The following is a 14,163-nucleotide window of genomic DNA, read 5'->3' as shown; positions in this document are numbered from 1 at the left end:
GTTCGTGGTCTGTTACCAGGATCATAAAAAAACTTTCGTTTTTTACATTTCAGGTCGGTTTTAGATAAAAAAAAAGAGAAAACAGAACCATTTAGATGTATTATAAGTGTTTTCTGTAGTTTAAAAATCACAACCATTAAAAACTGAAACCTTAATGTGCGTATGACATTCATGACAGCTGTCTGACTTTCGCGCGGGACAGATGCGCGGCGCGCGCAAGTGTCAAATCAACGCGAGATCACTGACTTGAACAGATTCTGTCAGCTTTCCCTGAGGAATAAACGTGAGGTAAAATGTCCTTTACATTCATTTATTTTTGTCAAAAAAGTTATTTTACACCCTTAATACGACGAGGAACATGACACCAACTGTTCCTGTGACAGCTACAGCGAGAGTTAATAAGATAAGTTCTTTTTGAAACAGCCAGCTAACAGTTAACAGCCGCCACTTAAAAAAGATTTATCCAGATACTTAATACCGACTGACTCGTTAACTAGTCGCCGAAACCTATGTATTTAATTGTAAACTTTCTTTTTAAATCATCTATAGTATGAAAGGTTTGGAAGACCAGGCTTTGGAGGATGAGTCGGGATACCAAGAAGATGAGGTGATTCACATTAATTTCTATGAGCCAGCCAATACAATCAGTCGTGTTAGTAAGGTCTTGTGTTTAATATTACCTGTTTCAAAATACATTTAATGAAACCAAAAAAATTTTAAATTAGAAATTTGTCTTTTACTTTTTTGTATGTGTATAACATGAATCAATGATTACGTAATTTCCTATAAACTACCCCCTTAGGAATCCTTTTTTCAAGACATTGAGCTCTTACAGAAGCATGGCATTGTAAGTAAATTAATGATATTAGAAAAGTTATGATAATGTCATCATGACAGTGACTGATTCATATCCTTCTCTCTTAAGAACATGGCTGACATTAAGAAACTGAAGTCTGTAGGGATTTGTACTGTGAAAGGCATCCAGATGACTACACGCCGTGCTCTCTGTAATGTAAAGGGACTGTCTGAGGCTAAAGTGGACAAAATAAAGGAAGCTGCTGGAAAGTTGCTGGTAATTTGATGTGACTTCCTGTAATTTGTTAGCATAATACATATTTTTCAATTGCATAGAGGTAATCTTATAGTAAATGTATAAAATTTTGTCTTCTTTCATGTAGACATGTGGATTTCAGACAGCATCTGAATACATTATAAAAAGGAAGCAAGTGTTCCACATCACAACTGGCAGTTTGGAGTTTGAGTAAGAAATAACTATGTTTTTTTAGCTCTAAAATACAGAGCCCCGCAGATGACACAGAGAAAAAAAACTAGATATTTTGCCACAATTTAATTAAATTAAATTTTAAAATTTGGCCACAAATTAATAAGTTGTGGGAACAAATTCTTATTTGTGGCTACAATATCTATTTTTCCCCACACGTCATGTTGGGACTCTGTACTCAAACCTACAAGCAGTCACCTGTTTTGTGTTTTTACACAGGGTTGAACATTTTGTCTGATAGAAGTCTTACATTATTTACACATGAAAGGAGAAAAAACTTTATTCATGTTTTGTTTAGCAAACTCCTTGGAGGAGGTGTAGAGAGTATGGCCATTACTGAGGCTTTTGGTGGTAATGTGGTGTTATGATTATCAGCCAAAATTAATTTTTTTTTATTTATTTTCCCATACGTCAGTTCTACCAAAATGACATGTTTTTGTCTTTGTGAATCCTTTCCCGTACCTTCAGAATTCAGAACTGGAAAGACCCAACTCGCTCACACACTGTGTGGTAAGAACAACAATGTATTTTATATAAATGATATATGCAATTTAATTGTCATTTTAGACCATTAATGTCACTCTTTTTCTCTTTTTCCTAAGTAACTGCTCAGCTTCCTGGTGAATATGGGTATTCAGGAGGAAAGGTCATCTTCATTGATTCTGAAAACACCTTGTATCATTTCTGAATTTGCTTTCTCTATGTCAAATTGATTTTTCGAAAACTATTCAGTATGGAGAATCCCTTTTCTCCTTAATAATTGTGAACACCAGTCGGCCTGAGAGACTGAAGGACATAGCTGACAGATTCAATGTGGATCATGAAGCTGTACTGGATAATGTGCTATATGCACGTGCATATACGAGTAAGAACTTACCTCTGTTTTTAAGCTGAACTTTTTTTACTTAAAGTTTTGAAATGTCAATTTTTTTTTATCTTTTTCATTCATAGGTGAGCATCAGATGGAATTATTAGACTTTGTTGCAGCCAAGTGTCATGAGGAAGGAGGTGTCTTCAAGCTTCTGGTAAGTTATAGATGGAAGAAAGACTTAATTCTATCATTGTAAATGTTCTGAGATTTAAATTTTTAGGAAGTGATTTTACTTGATCTTGTGGCCTTCAACAATTAATTTTTCACAGATAATAGACTCAATTATGGCTCTGTTCCGGGTGGACTTCTCTGGAAGAGGCGAGCTGGCTGAGAGACAGCAAAAGCTTGCACAAATGCTTTCCAGACTGCAGAAGATCTCTGAAGGTCTGTAAAAATCACCTTCTGTTATATAAATAATGGGAATAAAGACACTACTAGTATAATGGATCTGACATTGAACTTGATAGTAGTCAAGTCTTATCTTCAGTGAAGTAAGCTTCACATGTGAACTTCATTTTTCCGACCTTCACTTCATCAATAATATCTGTCATTTGTGGGATATAGAGTACAACGTTGCAGTGTTTGTTACCAACCAAATGACTGCAGATCCAGGAGCTGGAATGACGTAAGTAGGAACACTAAACAAATAGGAAAGGGAATGTTGGGGAATTTTAAACTGATTATTATGACCTTAGATTTCAAGCAGATCCCAAAAAGCCCATTGGAGGACACATACTGGCGCATGCCTCCACCACACGCATCAGCTTGAGGAAAGGACGTGCTGAGTTGAGAATTGCCAAAATATTTGATAGGTAATTTAAAGATTTTCTCGGTAACGCTTTACAATAAGGTTTCATTTCTTAATGTTAGTTAACTAACAATGAGCATTACATCATGTAAATAGTTACAGTATTTATTAATCTGTTCATTGTTCGTTTGTGTTAGCTCAAGTCCATTAAAAATATCAACTTTTGATTTTAACAATGCATTATTAGTAAATGATAAAATTAACATATCATAACCAAGATTAATATATGCTTTAAAAGCATTTTTAATTGTAAGTTCATGTTAACTAATGTTAACAAATGCCTTCTTATTGTAAAGTGTTACTATTTACTATTTTTGTTTTGCAAAGGTAGACATACATTGACATTATGTACATTTATTTATATATTTAGACAGTTATATGATTTTCATTTGATTTAAATGCAACAAAACTGCTGCTTTTCTACAGCCCAGACATGCCAGAAAATGAGGCTACTTTTGCCATCATGGCTGGAGGAATAACAGATGCCAAAGACTAAAAATCTACACAGAAAGCATGTTACATAAATGTCTTCATTTTGTTCAAGATGGAATCTGTTCAAGTTAACACATAAACCAGTTGTACCTATTTATTTACATGTTTATCTACTGTCTATCTGTTAATACACTGTATTTATTCTTTATTTATACATCACACATCTGTTTATATATTGTATTTTTTTAATTGTTTATTTATACAATGCCATTTTAATTGTAAAACAAAAGTACATAAAAACGGTTTAATAAAAACTACTGCAGTCACATATTTACTGTTAATATATTCCTATTTTTGAATGTTGTACTTGTAGATTTACCATGGTGGTCTTAATTTGAAAAGCTGTTGATGCGGCTATTATCACACATGGTCTCTGCTTTCACAGTCCACATTTCTGCACTGCGCGCATGCATCACTCAGGATCAGCTAACTACTAGCTACACGTCCATGGTGTCGCAAGAAGACTAGGCGCCCCATGAACCATTTCAGCACATTTACGAGTTCCCCAATCCATCAGTTTACCTGGAATAGATACTGAAAACACAGTAGACTTGGTTTTGGTCAAAACCGCCTTGTGTCAGCTATTCTAGTTAAAGCCACTATGGACTCGAGAGACATAGCCCCTGATTCGTGGGAACAGGAGGACGATGTTGAGGCCACGGCTGATACCGAACTTCAGTCCGCCTTCACCGGGCTCAACGTTAACGCTCCGGAATTCGTACCATCCTTTCTTTCTCGGGGTCCACCGGAAAACGATACGTCTGATGGTAAACTAACAGCGTTAATAAACCGACTGACAGCATTAATGCAGTCTGACCATAAAAGGGCTTTTAACTGGAAATGTTTTCTTCGGGCTAGCAGAGCAGATGCCAGCGATTATTTGAGCGCTATCTTTACCATAGCCGAGTGAAGATATTTTCATTTTACCTAGTCAGGTGTACGTTACTGCTTTATAATATGTTGATTTAGGGCGTTTTAATACACATTTGTGAACTGTCATGAACTAATGCCCGGCTAGCTATGCGTGGCAAGTTTAGCAGCCGACATCAGGATATTTGTTTCTCCTCCTTCATTCATTCCACTTGTTAATACATGATAGTATGACGTACATAACACTAAACGAACTAGCACTTATTTTAAAAGTTTAATCAGATGTGTGTGCTCATTAATTGAACAACACTAATGAGAAATATGATTAAAATTATGTATGAGACGAATACTGAAATAATCGCAATTCTAGCTGTTCAACAGCAGCGGGTCGCCCCCTCATGGGTGCTGCGGTGTTTGACACGTGACCAGCTGTGTAGTACAATTAAGTTACTATTAATAATAGACAAATGACCTGATAATATTTGACACCTGTCTGTTTCAGGTTAATTTATTGCGTAAATTACAAGGGGGCATGTCCACACCAACTTTGATAAAACTGTCAATATTATAGTCGAAATTTCTAGTTTGTTGTCACCTGTACATTGAAAGTATATATATTCAACTTCTGTCACAACAGTGAGCTAAACAACCTAATTAAACTGTCTATAGATAACAAACTATTCTTAAAGACAGCATGAAATGGAAGTTGCAATAGTCTTTTCTTCTCTGTTGGGGGCGTTTCCTCTGAGGAGGCAAGGGAGGCAGTGCCTCCTCAAGAAAATAATCCATATTATAGAGATAACAAACTATTCTTAAAGACGGCATGAAATGGAAGTTGCAATAGTCTTTTCTTCTCTGTTGGGGGCGTTTCCTCTGAGGAGGCAAGGGAGGCAGTGCCTCCTCAAGAAAATAATCCATATTACAGACAACGTATTACAAAATGTGACATTAAATCACTAAAGTAAACACTAAAGTAACACTGTCCAACAGCGACAGCAGCAGGTAAAGTTGCAGCAACAGGCTGCGTCTCTCTTGCCTCCCTTGAGTCCACTGAGTTTTAACAGACCCCCTAAAGCGCAGTGGGTTTGGTGGGGGGTAATTGAGAATGAATAGGGTAAAGTCATGTGAGGGGAGTCAATGCTTCTATCGCGCTATGATTAGATATTATTGGTTATGATTGGATATAATTGGTTCATGGGATAATTTCCGCCTCTTGTTTTTGTGCGTGTTCCGCATTTCGCGAATCAGTCTGAATGAACAAAATTATGATGTTAATGGGAAGACTAATTAAAAAGTAAACAACTAACCCACGTAGATATCGCTGCTTTGTCACATGAAAATCAAACTTGAAATGAGCTGAAACATGATGGCTGTGGGGGATTTTTAGTGAGCAATCAGCAATCAGTGAAATTAAAGTTACATTATATTTGTGGAGTATCTTCGACCAGTGTTTACCATGCTTTGATTGATGATCCGAAAATAAGTTGACTTAAAAAGAACAGCTGAACATCAGCTCACCCCCCCCCCCCAAAAAAAAAAAAATGAAATTGTTACTGCCTTTGAGTTATTTTGGAATAAATGTAAAAATGCTTTCAACACTAACTTATTTATTAACAAGATTTATACTTGTTTTTAATAAATATATGAATTTAAATACAAGACATGAATTTACATTTGATTTATTAAAAACAAAAAACAAACAAACTGTGAGGACTTTCCACTGCACGCCACTGATCTGAGTAAAACGGTATTGAAAAATAAATGTAGAGGGACTTAATTTTTTCCATTAATTTGATATTGCTGCGATCTCATGTGAGTGACAGCTTGTCCCACACTCACACCAGTAAACACGTCATCAGAGAAAAGATGTCATTGCAAGAGGGAAGGAAAGTTATTTTGATTAAAGAAGGCCACATAATTTTTTTTTCTTTAAATAATTAATAAATAATTTATAATAAATACTGCAATAGTCCATGATAAGAAATAAGAATTGTCAGTTTTTGAATTTCATGGTGACTCTAAAGACTGCCAGATTTACAACTGAGTTTAATTTAATGTTATCCAGTCATAACCCCTCTCTCTTTAAACAGGCACTGATGCAGTGGCGAGCATGGAGATCTCAGAACCAGTGGGTATGTTCATGTTTTTTGAATAGCTGTCTATTAGGCTAGACTCTGATTTTCTACTTGGGTTTTGTGTTCTGGATATAGTGTTGCACTTCCACTAATGCTGCTTCATCAGCCATACAGAGAGCAACTCGGGCTTGTTACATCAGCACTCATGTGCTCATATTACAGGCCTTATTTATCCCTTTACTTACACCTCCAGCTGCAGCTACTGACCCAGAGAAGCAGATGACAATGTTTCCAATATTACTTGGATTGTATATGTTCTATGACCTGTTAGGTCATTAGGTCAATAGAACTGTCAAAACAACGAATGCATTTCTTAATTTTCTGTCGGTGTAACTTGTTGCTTAACTTGATTTTGTGTATTGTTATGCAATACAATAGGGTGAATTCAGCTTGATTGGGACACTTTTTCCAATTCATCTCAATGGCAAAAAGTGTCCCAATCACCCTGAATTCACCCCTATATGTTAATTGAAATTAATTTCAGGTCCTGTTTGATTTTCTTAATCAGAATTAAGAGAATCATTTTTTTTTTTTTTTTAGCATTTCAATTAGGATTTTGTTAAGATACCTACATTTAAATAATTTTAAGACTTATTAGGGCCCTCTTGGAAGTTTGTCAAGGCCCCCTAGTGGCCCCCTGTCTCCTGGTTGAGAAACACTGGCCTAAAGGAATAGTATTTTTATAGTATTTTCCAGGAACAGGTCATTGTATTTTAGTAAGTTTTAACATTGACTCCTGCGTCCACTAAATGCAAATATGTTCCTGCGACTGTCCCCACAGCTGCAGTGGAGAATGGAGAGACAGATGCCAGCGCAGTGGAGACGTGGGAGCAGAAGGGAGAGCTGGATGAGGAGGAACCAGGAGGTGGATCCCCAGCTGATACTGGATGCTGTGGGGATGAGGAACAGGATGAAATGATGGAGGAGGATGAAGAGATGCCGACCCCCAAGCTGCCTCCTCCTCTACCAGATGCCCCTAAGAAGGAACATGTGAATGTTGTGTTCATTGGACATGTGGGTATGTTAACAAGTTTTAGTGTCATTTTAATGTTGGAAAATACAGTTACAGTTACGATGCATGTCAGAATTATCTTGTTTATGTATCATTGCAAAAACAAAGTTGTGGCCAGTGAAATTTTGGAAAACCACTAGCCACAGTGGCTGGTGAGCAAAAAGGTTAATGTTAGGTCCTGTATACATATACAATATTTATTATTTATTTATCTGTTTGTTTGCCTGATTTATTTTTCTTTTGTACAGATGCAGGCAAGTCTACAATTGGTGGACAGATTATGTGAGTGATCCATGATTCTTTATAACAAAGTCTTGACTGCTGTAACCTTCTGTTATACATTATGATATATGATGTGACTAAATGCATATTTAATTGTTTTCCATTAAGGTATCTAACTGGTATGGTGGACAAAAGAACGTTGGAGAAATATGAACGGGAGGCAAAAGAGAAGAACAGAGAGACTTGGTAAACAGTTTTATTTATGCCTTTCTTTCCATGCCTTTTCATGGAAATACAGCATAAGAGCATACATTTTTGGGGGTCATTAAGTCTCTTATGCTGCATTTATTTGATCAAAATACTGTAAAAGCAGTAATACTGTGAAATATTATTAGAATTTTAAATAATTGTTTTTATTTTAATACATTTTTAAAATAAAATTTATTCCTGTGATGCAAAGCTGAATTTTCAGCAGTCATTACTCCAGTCTTCAGTGTCACATGATCTTTCAGAAATCATTCTGATATGCTGATTTGGTGCTCAAGAAACATCTATTATTGTTATTATCAATGTTGAAAACAGTGTTCTGGTTAAATATTTTTGTAGAAATTGTCTTCTTCTTCTTCTTCTTCTTCTTCTTTTTTAAATCCTACTGACCCCAATCTTTTAAATGGTAGTGTACATCATGTGACAAACATGGAGTTAAGTTAAAAAGCTTTTTATAAAATAAGAAAACCTAATGGCATAGTCACTTTTAGATGTCTGTGTGAGCTTTTCAAATGTTCGTGCCTTTTTGAGTGAAATATATTTTATTTGCAATCTGGGTTGAAATGACATCTCATTCATCTGTTATCTTTGCAGGTATCTTTCCTGGGCTCTAGATACAAACCAAGAGGAAAGAGACAAGGGGAAAACAGTAGAAGTTGGAAGAGCCTACTTTGAAACTGAGAAAAAGCACTTTACTATTCTTGATGCCCCGGGCCATAAAAGCTTTGTACCCAACATGATTGGGGGGGCATCCCAAGCTGACTTGGCAGTGCTGGTGAGTTCCTCTTGAAATGCCTCATTTATTTGCTTTGCAGAAGAGCTGATTGTTGCTCATAGCTCTGTAGCTGAGCTGTGCAAGTCTTTGCCACAGACATAAGTAATGTTTGTTGGATTGAGAGTACAATATAGTATATAATAAGAAATTAATATAACAATTAAAGGGTTAGTTCACCCAAAAATAAAAATAATGTCATTTATTACTCACCCTCATGCCGTTCCACACCCGTAAGACCTTCGTTAATCTTTGGAACGCAAATTAAGATATTTTTGTTGAAATCCGATGGCTCAGTGAGGCCTGCATAGCCAGCAATGACATTTCCTCTCTCAAGACCCATTAATGTGCTAAAAACATATTTAAATCAGTTCATGTGAGTACAGTGGTTCAATATTAATATTATAAAGCGACGAGAATATTTTGGTGCGCCAAAAAAACAAAATAACGACTTATATAGTGATGGCCGATTTCAAAACACCGCTTCATGAAGCTTCGGAGCGTTATGTATCAGCGTGTCGAATCAGCGGTTCGGAGCGCCAAAGTAACGTGATTTCCGCAGTTTGGCGGTTTGACACGCGGTCCGAATCATGATTCGTAACGCTGATTCATAATGAGTGATAGGTGAGTAATAAATGACATTATTTTCATTTTTGGGTGAACTAACCCTTTAAGTTAAATTAATCAAAAGTGACAGTAAATTCAATTACAATCTTTCAAAAAATGCTGTTTTTGGCACTTTCTAAGAATCCTTCATAAAAATGTATCACAAAATGTTTCCACGAATAATATTAAGCAGCAATTGTTTTAAACATTGATAATAATAAGAACTTTTTCTCGAGCACCAAAGCAGCATATTAGAATGATTTCTGAAGGATCATGTGACACTAAAGACCAGAGTAATGAATCTGAAAATTTAGCTTTGCCATCACAGGAATAAATTACATTTTAAAATATATTAAAATAGGTAAGCTATTTTAAATTGTAACCATATTTCACAATATTTTTGTTTTTACTGTATTTTTGATCAAATAAATACAGCCTTGGTGAGAATAAATTAAAATAGATAAATGAAATAATAGGTTTTGACTTTATTTTATCTAGATTTATTGACAAACACATTTTCCTTTTCTTTAGGTCATCTCTGCCAGAAAGGGTGAGTTTGAGACCGGTTTTGAAAAGGGAGGTCAAACGAGGGAGCATGCCATGCTGGCCAAAACAGCTGGAGTCAAACATCTGATAGTCCTCATCAATAAAATGGACGATCCCACTGTGAACTGGAGTTTGGATAGGTATATTAAATAGAGTTTGACTTCTATCATTTTTATCCTTGTATCCGTTCCTTCTTTTACCAATTACTACACATTTACCCCACAGATATGAGGAATGTAAAGAGAAGTTAGTGCCATTTCTGAAGAAAGTAGGCTTTAATCCAAAGAAAGACATTCACTTCATGCCGTGCTCCGGACTGACAGGAGCCAACTTGAAAGAATCTTCTGAGTTGTGCCCCTGGTACACGTAAGTGTAACATCATTTTTCAGGCTACCATGAACATATGAAGATGAAATCCGAGCGACAATTGGCAGTTTACTTCAACTCTGAAATTTTATAGGGGATTGCCGTTTATTTCACATCTGGACAGCCTGCCAAACTTCACCAGATCAACTGATGGTCCCATCAGATTGGCTATTGTGGATAAATACAAGGTAAGTGAAAGATGGTATAAATATCTTAACATTTTATGTCAAGTTTAATGACATTTGCATATGCAGCATGCTCCTCAAAACCGCATCTGTTGTTCTAAAATATAATATTCTGAGTGTCTATCAAGAGTGTCTTACTGCTCCAAATACTGCTGTTGTCTCAGTTTCTGTTGATGATTCCTTATTTTAATGGAGTGTTTTCGCAGGAAAGCATCTAGGATAATAGTGGTTCTCTTCCGAGACAAAATGTGTGTGGTATTATGAAACCAATAAGCTAAACTAAGCCCTGTGTTCAGCACATGTAATGAGATTAAGTTCCAAGTTAATTAAAGCCTTGCTTAGTTTCCTTGTTAGAGCTGGCAATTACCATCAGATTGAAGTGTCAGTAATTGGATAGAAAACATCTTCAAATACGCTTGACACCCAAATGCATTTAGGCATCACAACATTATAATGTAATGTTATGAAATAGTGTTATTAGATTATTAGTGTTTTTTAAGATTAACTTTAAAGGGTTAGTTCACCCAAAAATGAAAATTCTGTCATTAATTACTCACTTTTATGTTGCTTCACACCCTTAAGACCTTCATTGATCTTTGGAACACAAATTAAGATATTTTTGATGAAATTCGAGAGGTATATGACTCATCCATAGACAGCAATTTAACCACCACTTTCAAGGTCCAGAAAGGTACTAAAGACATCGTTAAAACAGTCAATGTGACTGCAGTGGTTCAACCTTAAAGCGACGAGAATACTTTTTGTGTGCAAAAACACAAAAATAACGAACAATATTCAACAATATCTTTGCTTCTGTGCCATTCTCATACGCTGTTCACATTCAGCGCTTCCAGGTTCTACGCCAGAACGCCGGCTCAGTATTGGCAGAGGCTGTTTACGTGAGCACCACGATGCATTTGTGTGATACTGACGCAGGAACCGGCCAATAATGAGTCACCGTTCTGACATAGAACCTGGAAGTGCTGGACGTAAACAACGTATGAGAATGACACAGAAGAGAAGATATTATTGAATAAAGTCGTTATTTTTGTTTTGTTTTTGCGCACAAAATGTTCTCGTCTCTTCATAAAATTAAGGTTGAACCACTGCAGTTACGTCGACTGTTTTAACGATGTCTTTAGTACGTTTCTGGACCTTGAAAGTGGTGGTTAAATTGCTATCTATGGACAAGTCATATACCTCTCGGATTTCATCAAAAATATCTAAATTTGTGTTCCGAAGATGAACGAAGATCTTACTGGTGTGGAACGACATGAGGGTGAGTAATTAATGACAGAATTTTCATTTTTGGGTGAACTAACCCTTTAAGTGAGCAGTAAATGATGGCAGAGGTAATCTAAAAAAAGGAGGAAATGTTTAGGCACAATTACATATTCAATAATAAATAAAAAATTTAAAATAGTTATGTTCTCTCATATATTTATTTTCATGCGTTTTCATGTTTTATGCGTGGTAATAAAATTCTATTCTGTCTAAATGAACAACACTTTTAAATGCTACATATGAATTCAGGCATTACAACATTATAATGTTATAGTTACAATGTTGTAATATAGTGTTATTAAATTATTACTATTATTTAAGATTAACTTTAAGTTAGCGTTAAATGACGGCAGAGGTAATCTAATATAAAAATGGAGGAAATGATTAGGCACAAATAAATATTCAATAATAAATGTAAAAAATCTCTAATATCAGAGTCCATAATGCTGCTTTATAATCTCTTGTGCAGGACATGGGCACCGTGGTGCTTGGAAAACTGGAGTCTGGATGTATCGGAAAAGCACAACAGCTTATTATGATGCCAAATAGGGTAAGACTGTACAAAACAACAGTATGCATGAGAGAATGTCCTTCTTGTTTTGTTAGGTACAAATACAATATGTTGTTATCTTACCCATTATGTTGAATGATCACAGTCAACGTTTGAAACACTGTTTGTTCTTATTTCCCAGCACACGGTGGAGGTGTTGAGTCTTCTCTCTGATGATGTGGAGACGGATTACGCCGGGCCTGGTGAAAACCTGAAGCTCCGGCTCAAAGGCATTGAGGAGGAAGAGATTCTCCCAGGTTTTATCCTATGCAATGCTGAGAACCTCTGCCACTCAGGGCGCACTTTTGATGCCCAGGTAATGATTCCAGCACTGATGCTAAAGATTATGAATGCTATCTCATTTTTTTTGAAAGAACTAATGGCTTTTTTCTTCGTTTTTGTTCACAGATTGTCATTATTGAACACAAATCCATTATATGCCCAGGTTACAATGCAGTACTACACATCCATACCTGCATAGAAGAAGTGCAGATAACAGTAAGTCATTTTGTGTGCACTTATAAAACATTCAGATGTAAAGGCGTAAAACATTCATTCAGATCTCCATGATAGAGAGCAGAGCATTATGGTTTGGTAGCCTAAGATATTTAACTGTCATGTTCCCCAAAAACCTCTAAATATAGGCATTAATCTGTCTGGTGGACAAGAAGACAGGAGAAAAGAGCAAGACTCGCCCACGCTTCGTCAAACAAGACCAAGTATGCATCGCCCGTCTTAGGGCTGCAGGAACTATCTGCTTAGAGACTTTTAAAGACTTCCCTCAGATGGGACGTTTCACCTTGAGAGATGAGGGTAAGATATAACATGACAATTCAAACATGTATTTTTATATCATACATAAATGCAATGACAGATATAGTATTCCTTGAATACTAAAATGAAGATGTATTCATTATTTTTTTTTAGGTAAGACAATCGCAATTGGCAAGGTGCTGAAGTTGGTACCTGAGAAGGACTAAATGTGGGTGGAAGGACTTCCGTGGTGCACTCTGGGATTGAGGAGGATGCAGTGATGTGTGCCTGCCAGATGTCCTCCAAACTGCTCCATCTTCCCACTGTGGATCAGTCTAAGAAAAATACTTTGGAAAAAGGACATTATCAAAGTGACAGTATCAATTTTAGGAAGAACATTAACATAGAAAGACAAACTCAGTGTGACAGCTTTCTCATATTGAGAGCTCAGCTATGCCACTCATGTAGCCCAATTTTTAAAGCCAGCTTCTCTCTACTGGTACATATTCAATCTTAAAATGGATGCAATTTTCTTTTAAGGCATTGGCTTTTTCTTTTTATGTTAAAATACAGATGACAGAGGGAGTCTTGGTGTCATCTCTTTGAGAGGTTAATGCCGTTCAAACATAACATTCAGATCACCCCCCCCCCCCCCCCCCCCACACACACACACACACACACACACACACACACACACACACACACACATACACAAGAATGCAGGGTCTCTGGTTGCATATCACTTTATAACAACATCATCTGGACAGTTAGAGACTGCTGACTGTTTTATTATGGCATGAAAGGGGTCCATACAGGGTCAGAGCTTGCCAGTACCCTTGCTCTTTACCTTGAAAGCCCTGCAAGAGTCAAGATCAGGTCATACAAGAGGCCTTGGTTCTTCAAATAAAATTACACTTATGTAAAGATGTAATCATGCACAAGATGAGCAGATGAATGTGTTTACTGTGATGTCATTACATAACAAATGACAAATACACCCATGTGGTTAAAAAAAAAAGAACTGGTCACAGCAGCTGGGGTAAATTCTGTACACTCCTGTTGGGGATGTAAACATCAAACTTCCAAAAAAAATAAAACACTAAAATGACTTTAAATGAAAATGGATCTTTGCTTTTAGCTTT

General features: G+C 36.3%; 2 protein-coding genes across 3 annotated transcripts; both read left to right on the top strand.

Annotated features, from left to right (window-relative positions):
- The first annotated feature begins 145 nt into the window (after window positions 1–145).
- On the top strand, window positions 146–3,723 carry dmc1 (DNA meiotic recombinase 1). Of its 2 annotated transcripts, none has more exons than XM_051915587.1 (14): window positions 146–288; window positions 550–607; window positions 803–847; window positions 926–1,072; window positions 1,179–1,261; window positions 1,581–1,633; window positions 1,751–1,792; window positions 1,885–1,957; window positions 2,056–2,147; window positions 2,234–2,307; window positions 2,423–2,537; window positions 2,718–2,778; window positions 2,860–2,965; window positions 3,388–3,422. In XM_051915587.1, the coding sequence occupies exons 2-13, from the start codon at window positions 551–553 to the stop codon at window positions 2,936–2,938; spliced, it is 921 nt and encodes a 306-aa protein (XP_051771547.1). In that variant the 5' UTR covers window positions 146–288; window position 550; the 3' UTR covers window positions 2,939–2,965; window positions 3,388–3,422. The 2 variants fall into 2 exon arrangements, with proteins under 2 accessions (XP_051771547.1, XP_051771546.1); XM_051915586.1 differs by having other exon boundaries at window positions 164–288; window positions 2,849–2,965; window positions 3,388–3,723.
- A 127-nt stretch (window positions 3,724–3,850) lies between these two features.
- On the top strand, window positions 3,851–14,142 carry gspt1 (G1 to S phase transition 1). The gene is made up of 14 exons (XM_051915581.1): window positions 3,851–4,220; window positions 6,414–6,455; window positions 7,240–7,476; window positions 7,719–7,752; window positions 7,861–7,938; window positions 8,554–8,734; window positions 9,869–10,023; window positions 10,109–10,249; window positions 10,344–10,437; window positions 12,188–12,268; window positions 12,411–12,584; window positions 12,677–12,766; window positions 12,913–13,081; window positions 13,196–14,142. The coding sequence occupies exons 1-14, from the start codon at window positions 4,055–4,057 to the stop codon at window positions 13,246–13,248; spliced, it is 1,695 nt and encodes a 564-aa protein (XP_051771541.1). The 5' UTR covers window positions 3,851–4,054; the 3' UTR covers window positions 13,249–14,142.
- The last annotated feature ends 21 nt before the right edge of the window (window positions 14,143–14,163 follow it).

Source organism: Ctenopharyngodon idella, chromosome 12 (assembly GCF_019924925.1).
Source record: "Ctenopharyngodon idella isolate HZGC_01 chromosome 12, HZGC01, whole genome shotgun sequence".
Lineage (NCBI taxonomy): Eukaryota > Metazoa > Chordata > Actinopteri > Cypriniformes > Xenocyprididae > Ctenopharyngodon > Ctenopharyngodon idella.
The sequence above is the reverse complement of the archived record's forward strand: the minus strand, read 5'-3'. Positions and strand labels throughout refer to the sequence as shown.

Bases quoted from the DNA above. Each gene is read 5' to 3' on its own strand.
- dmc1 (XM_051915586.1), top strand. From the start codon at position 551: ATGAAAGGTTTGGAAGACCAGGCTTTGGAGGATGAGTCGGGATACCAA. The intron at 1,262-1,580 runs GTAAGAAATAAC...TGTTTTGTTTAG, and splicing joins ACTGGCAGTTTGGAGTTTGA to CAAACTCCTTGGAGGAGGTG. The intron at 2,538-2,717 runs GTCTGTAAAAAT...TGTGGGATATAG, and splicing joins ACTGCAGAAGATCTCTGAAG to AGTACAACGTTGCAGTGTTT.
- gspt1 (XM_051915581.1), top strand. From the start codon at position 4,055: ATGGACTCGAGAGACATAGCCCCTGATTCGTGGGAACAGGAGGACGAT. The intron at 7,477-7,718 runs GTATGTTAACAA...TCTTTTGTACAG, and splicing joins TGTGTTCATTGGACATGTGG to ATGCAGGCAAGTCTACAATT. The intron at 12,585-12,676 runs GTAATGATTCCA...TTTTGTTCACAG, and splicing joins GGCGCACTTTTGATGCCCAG to ATTGTCATTATTGAACACAA.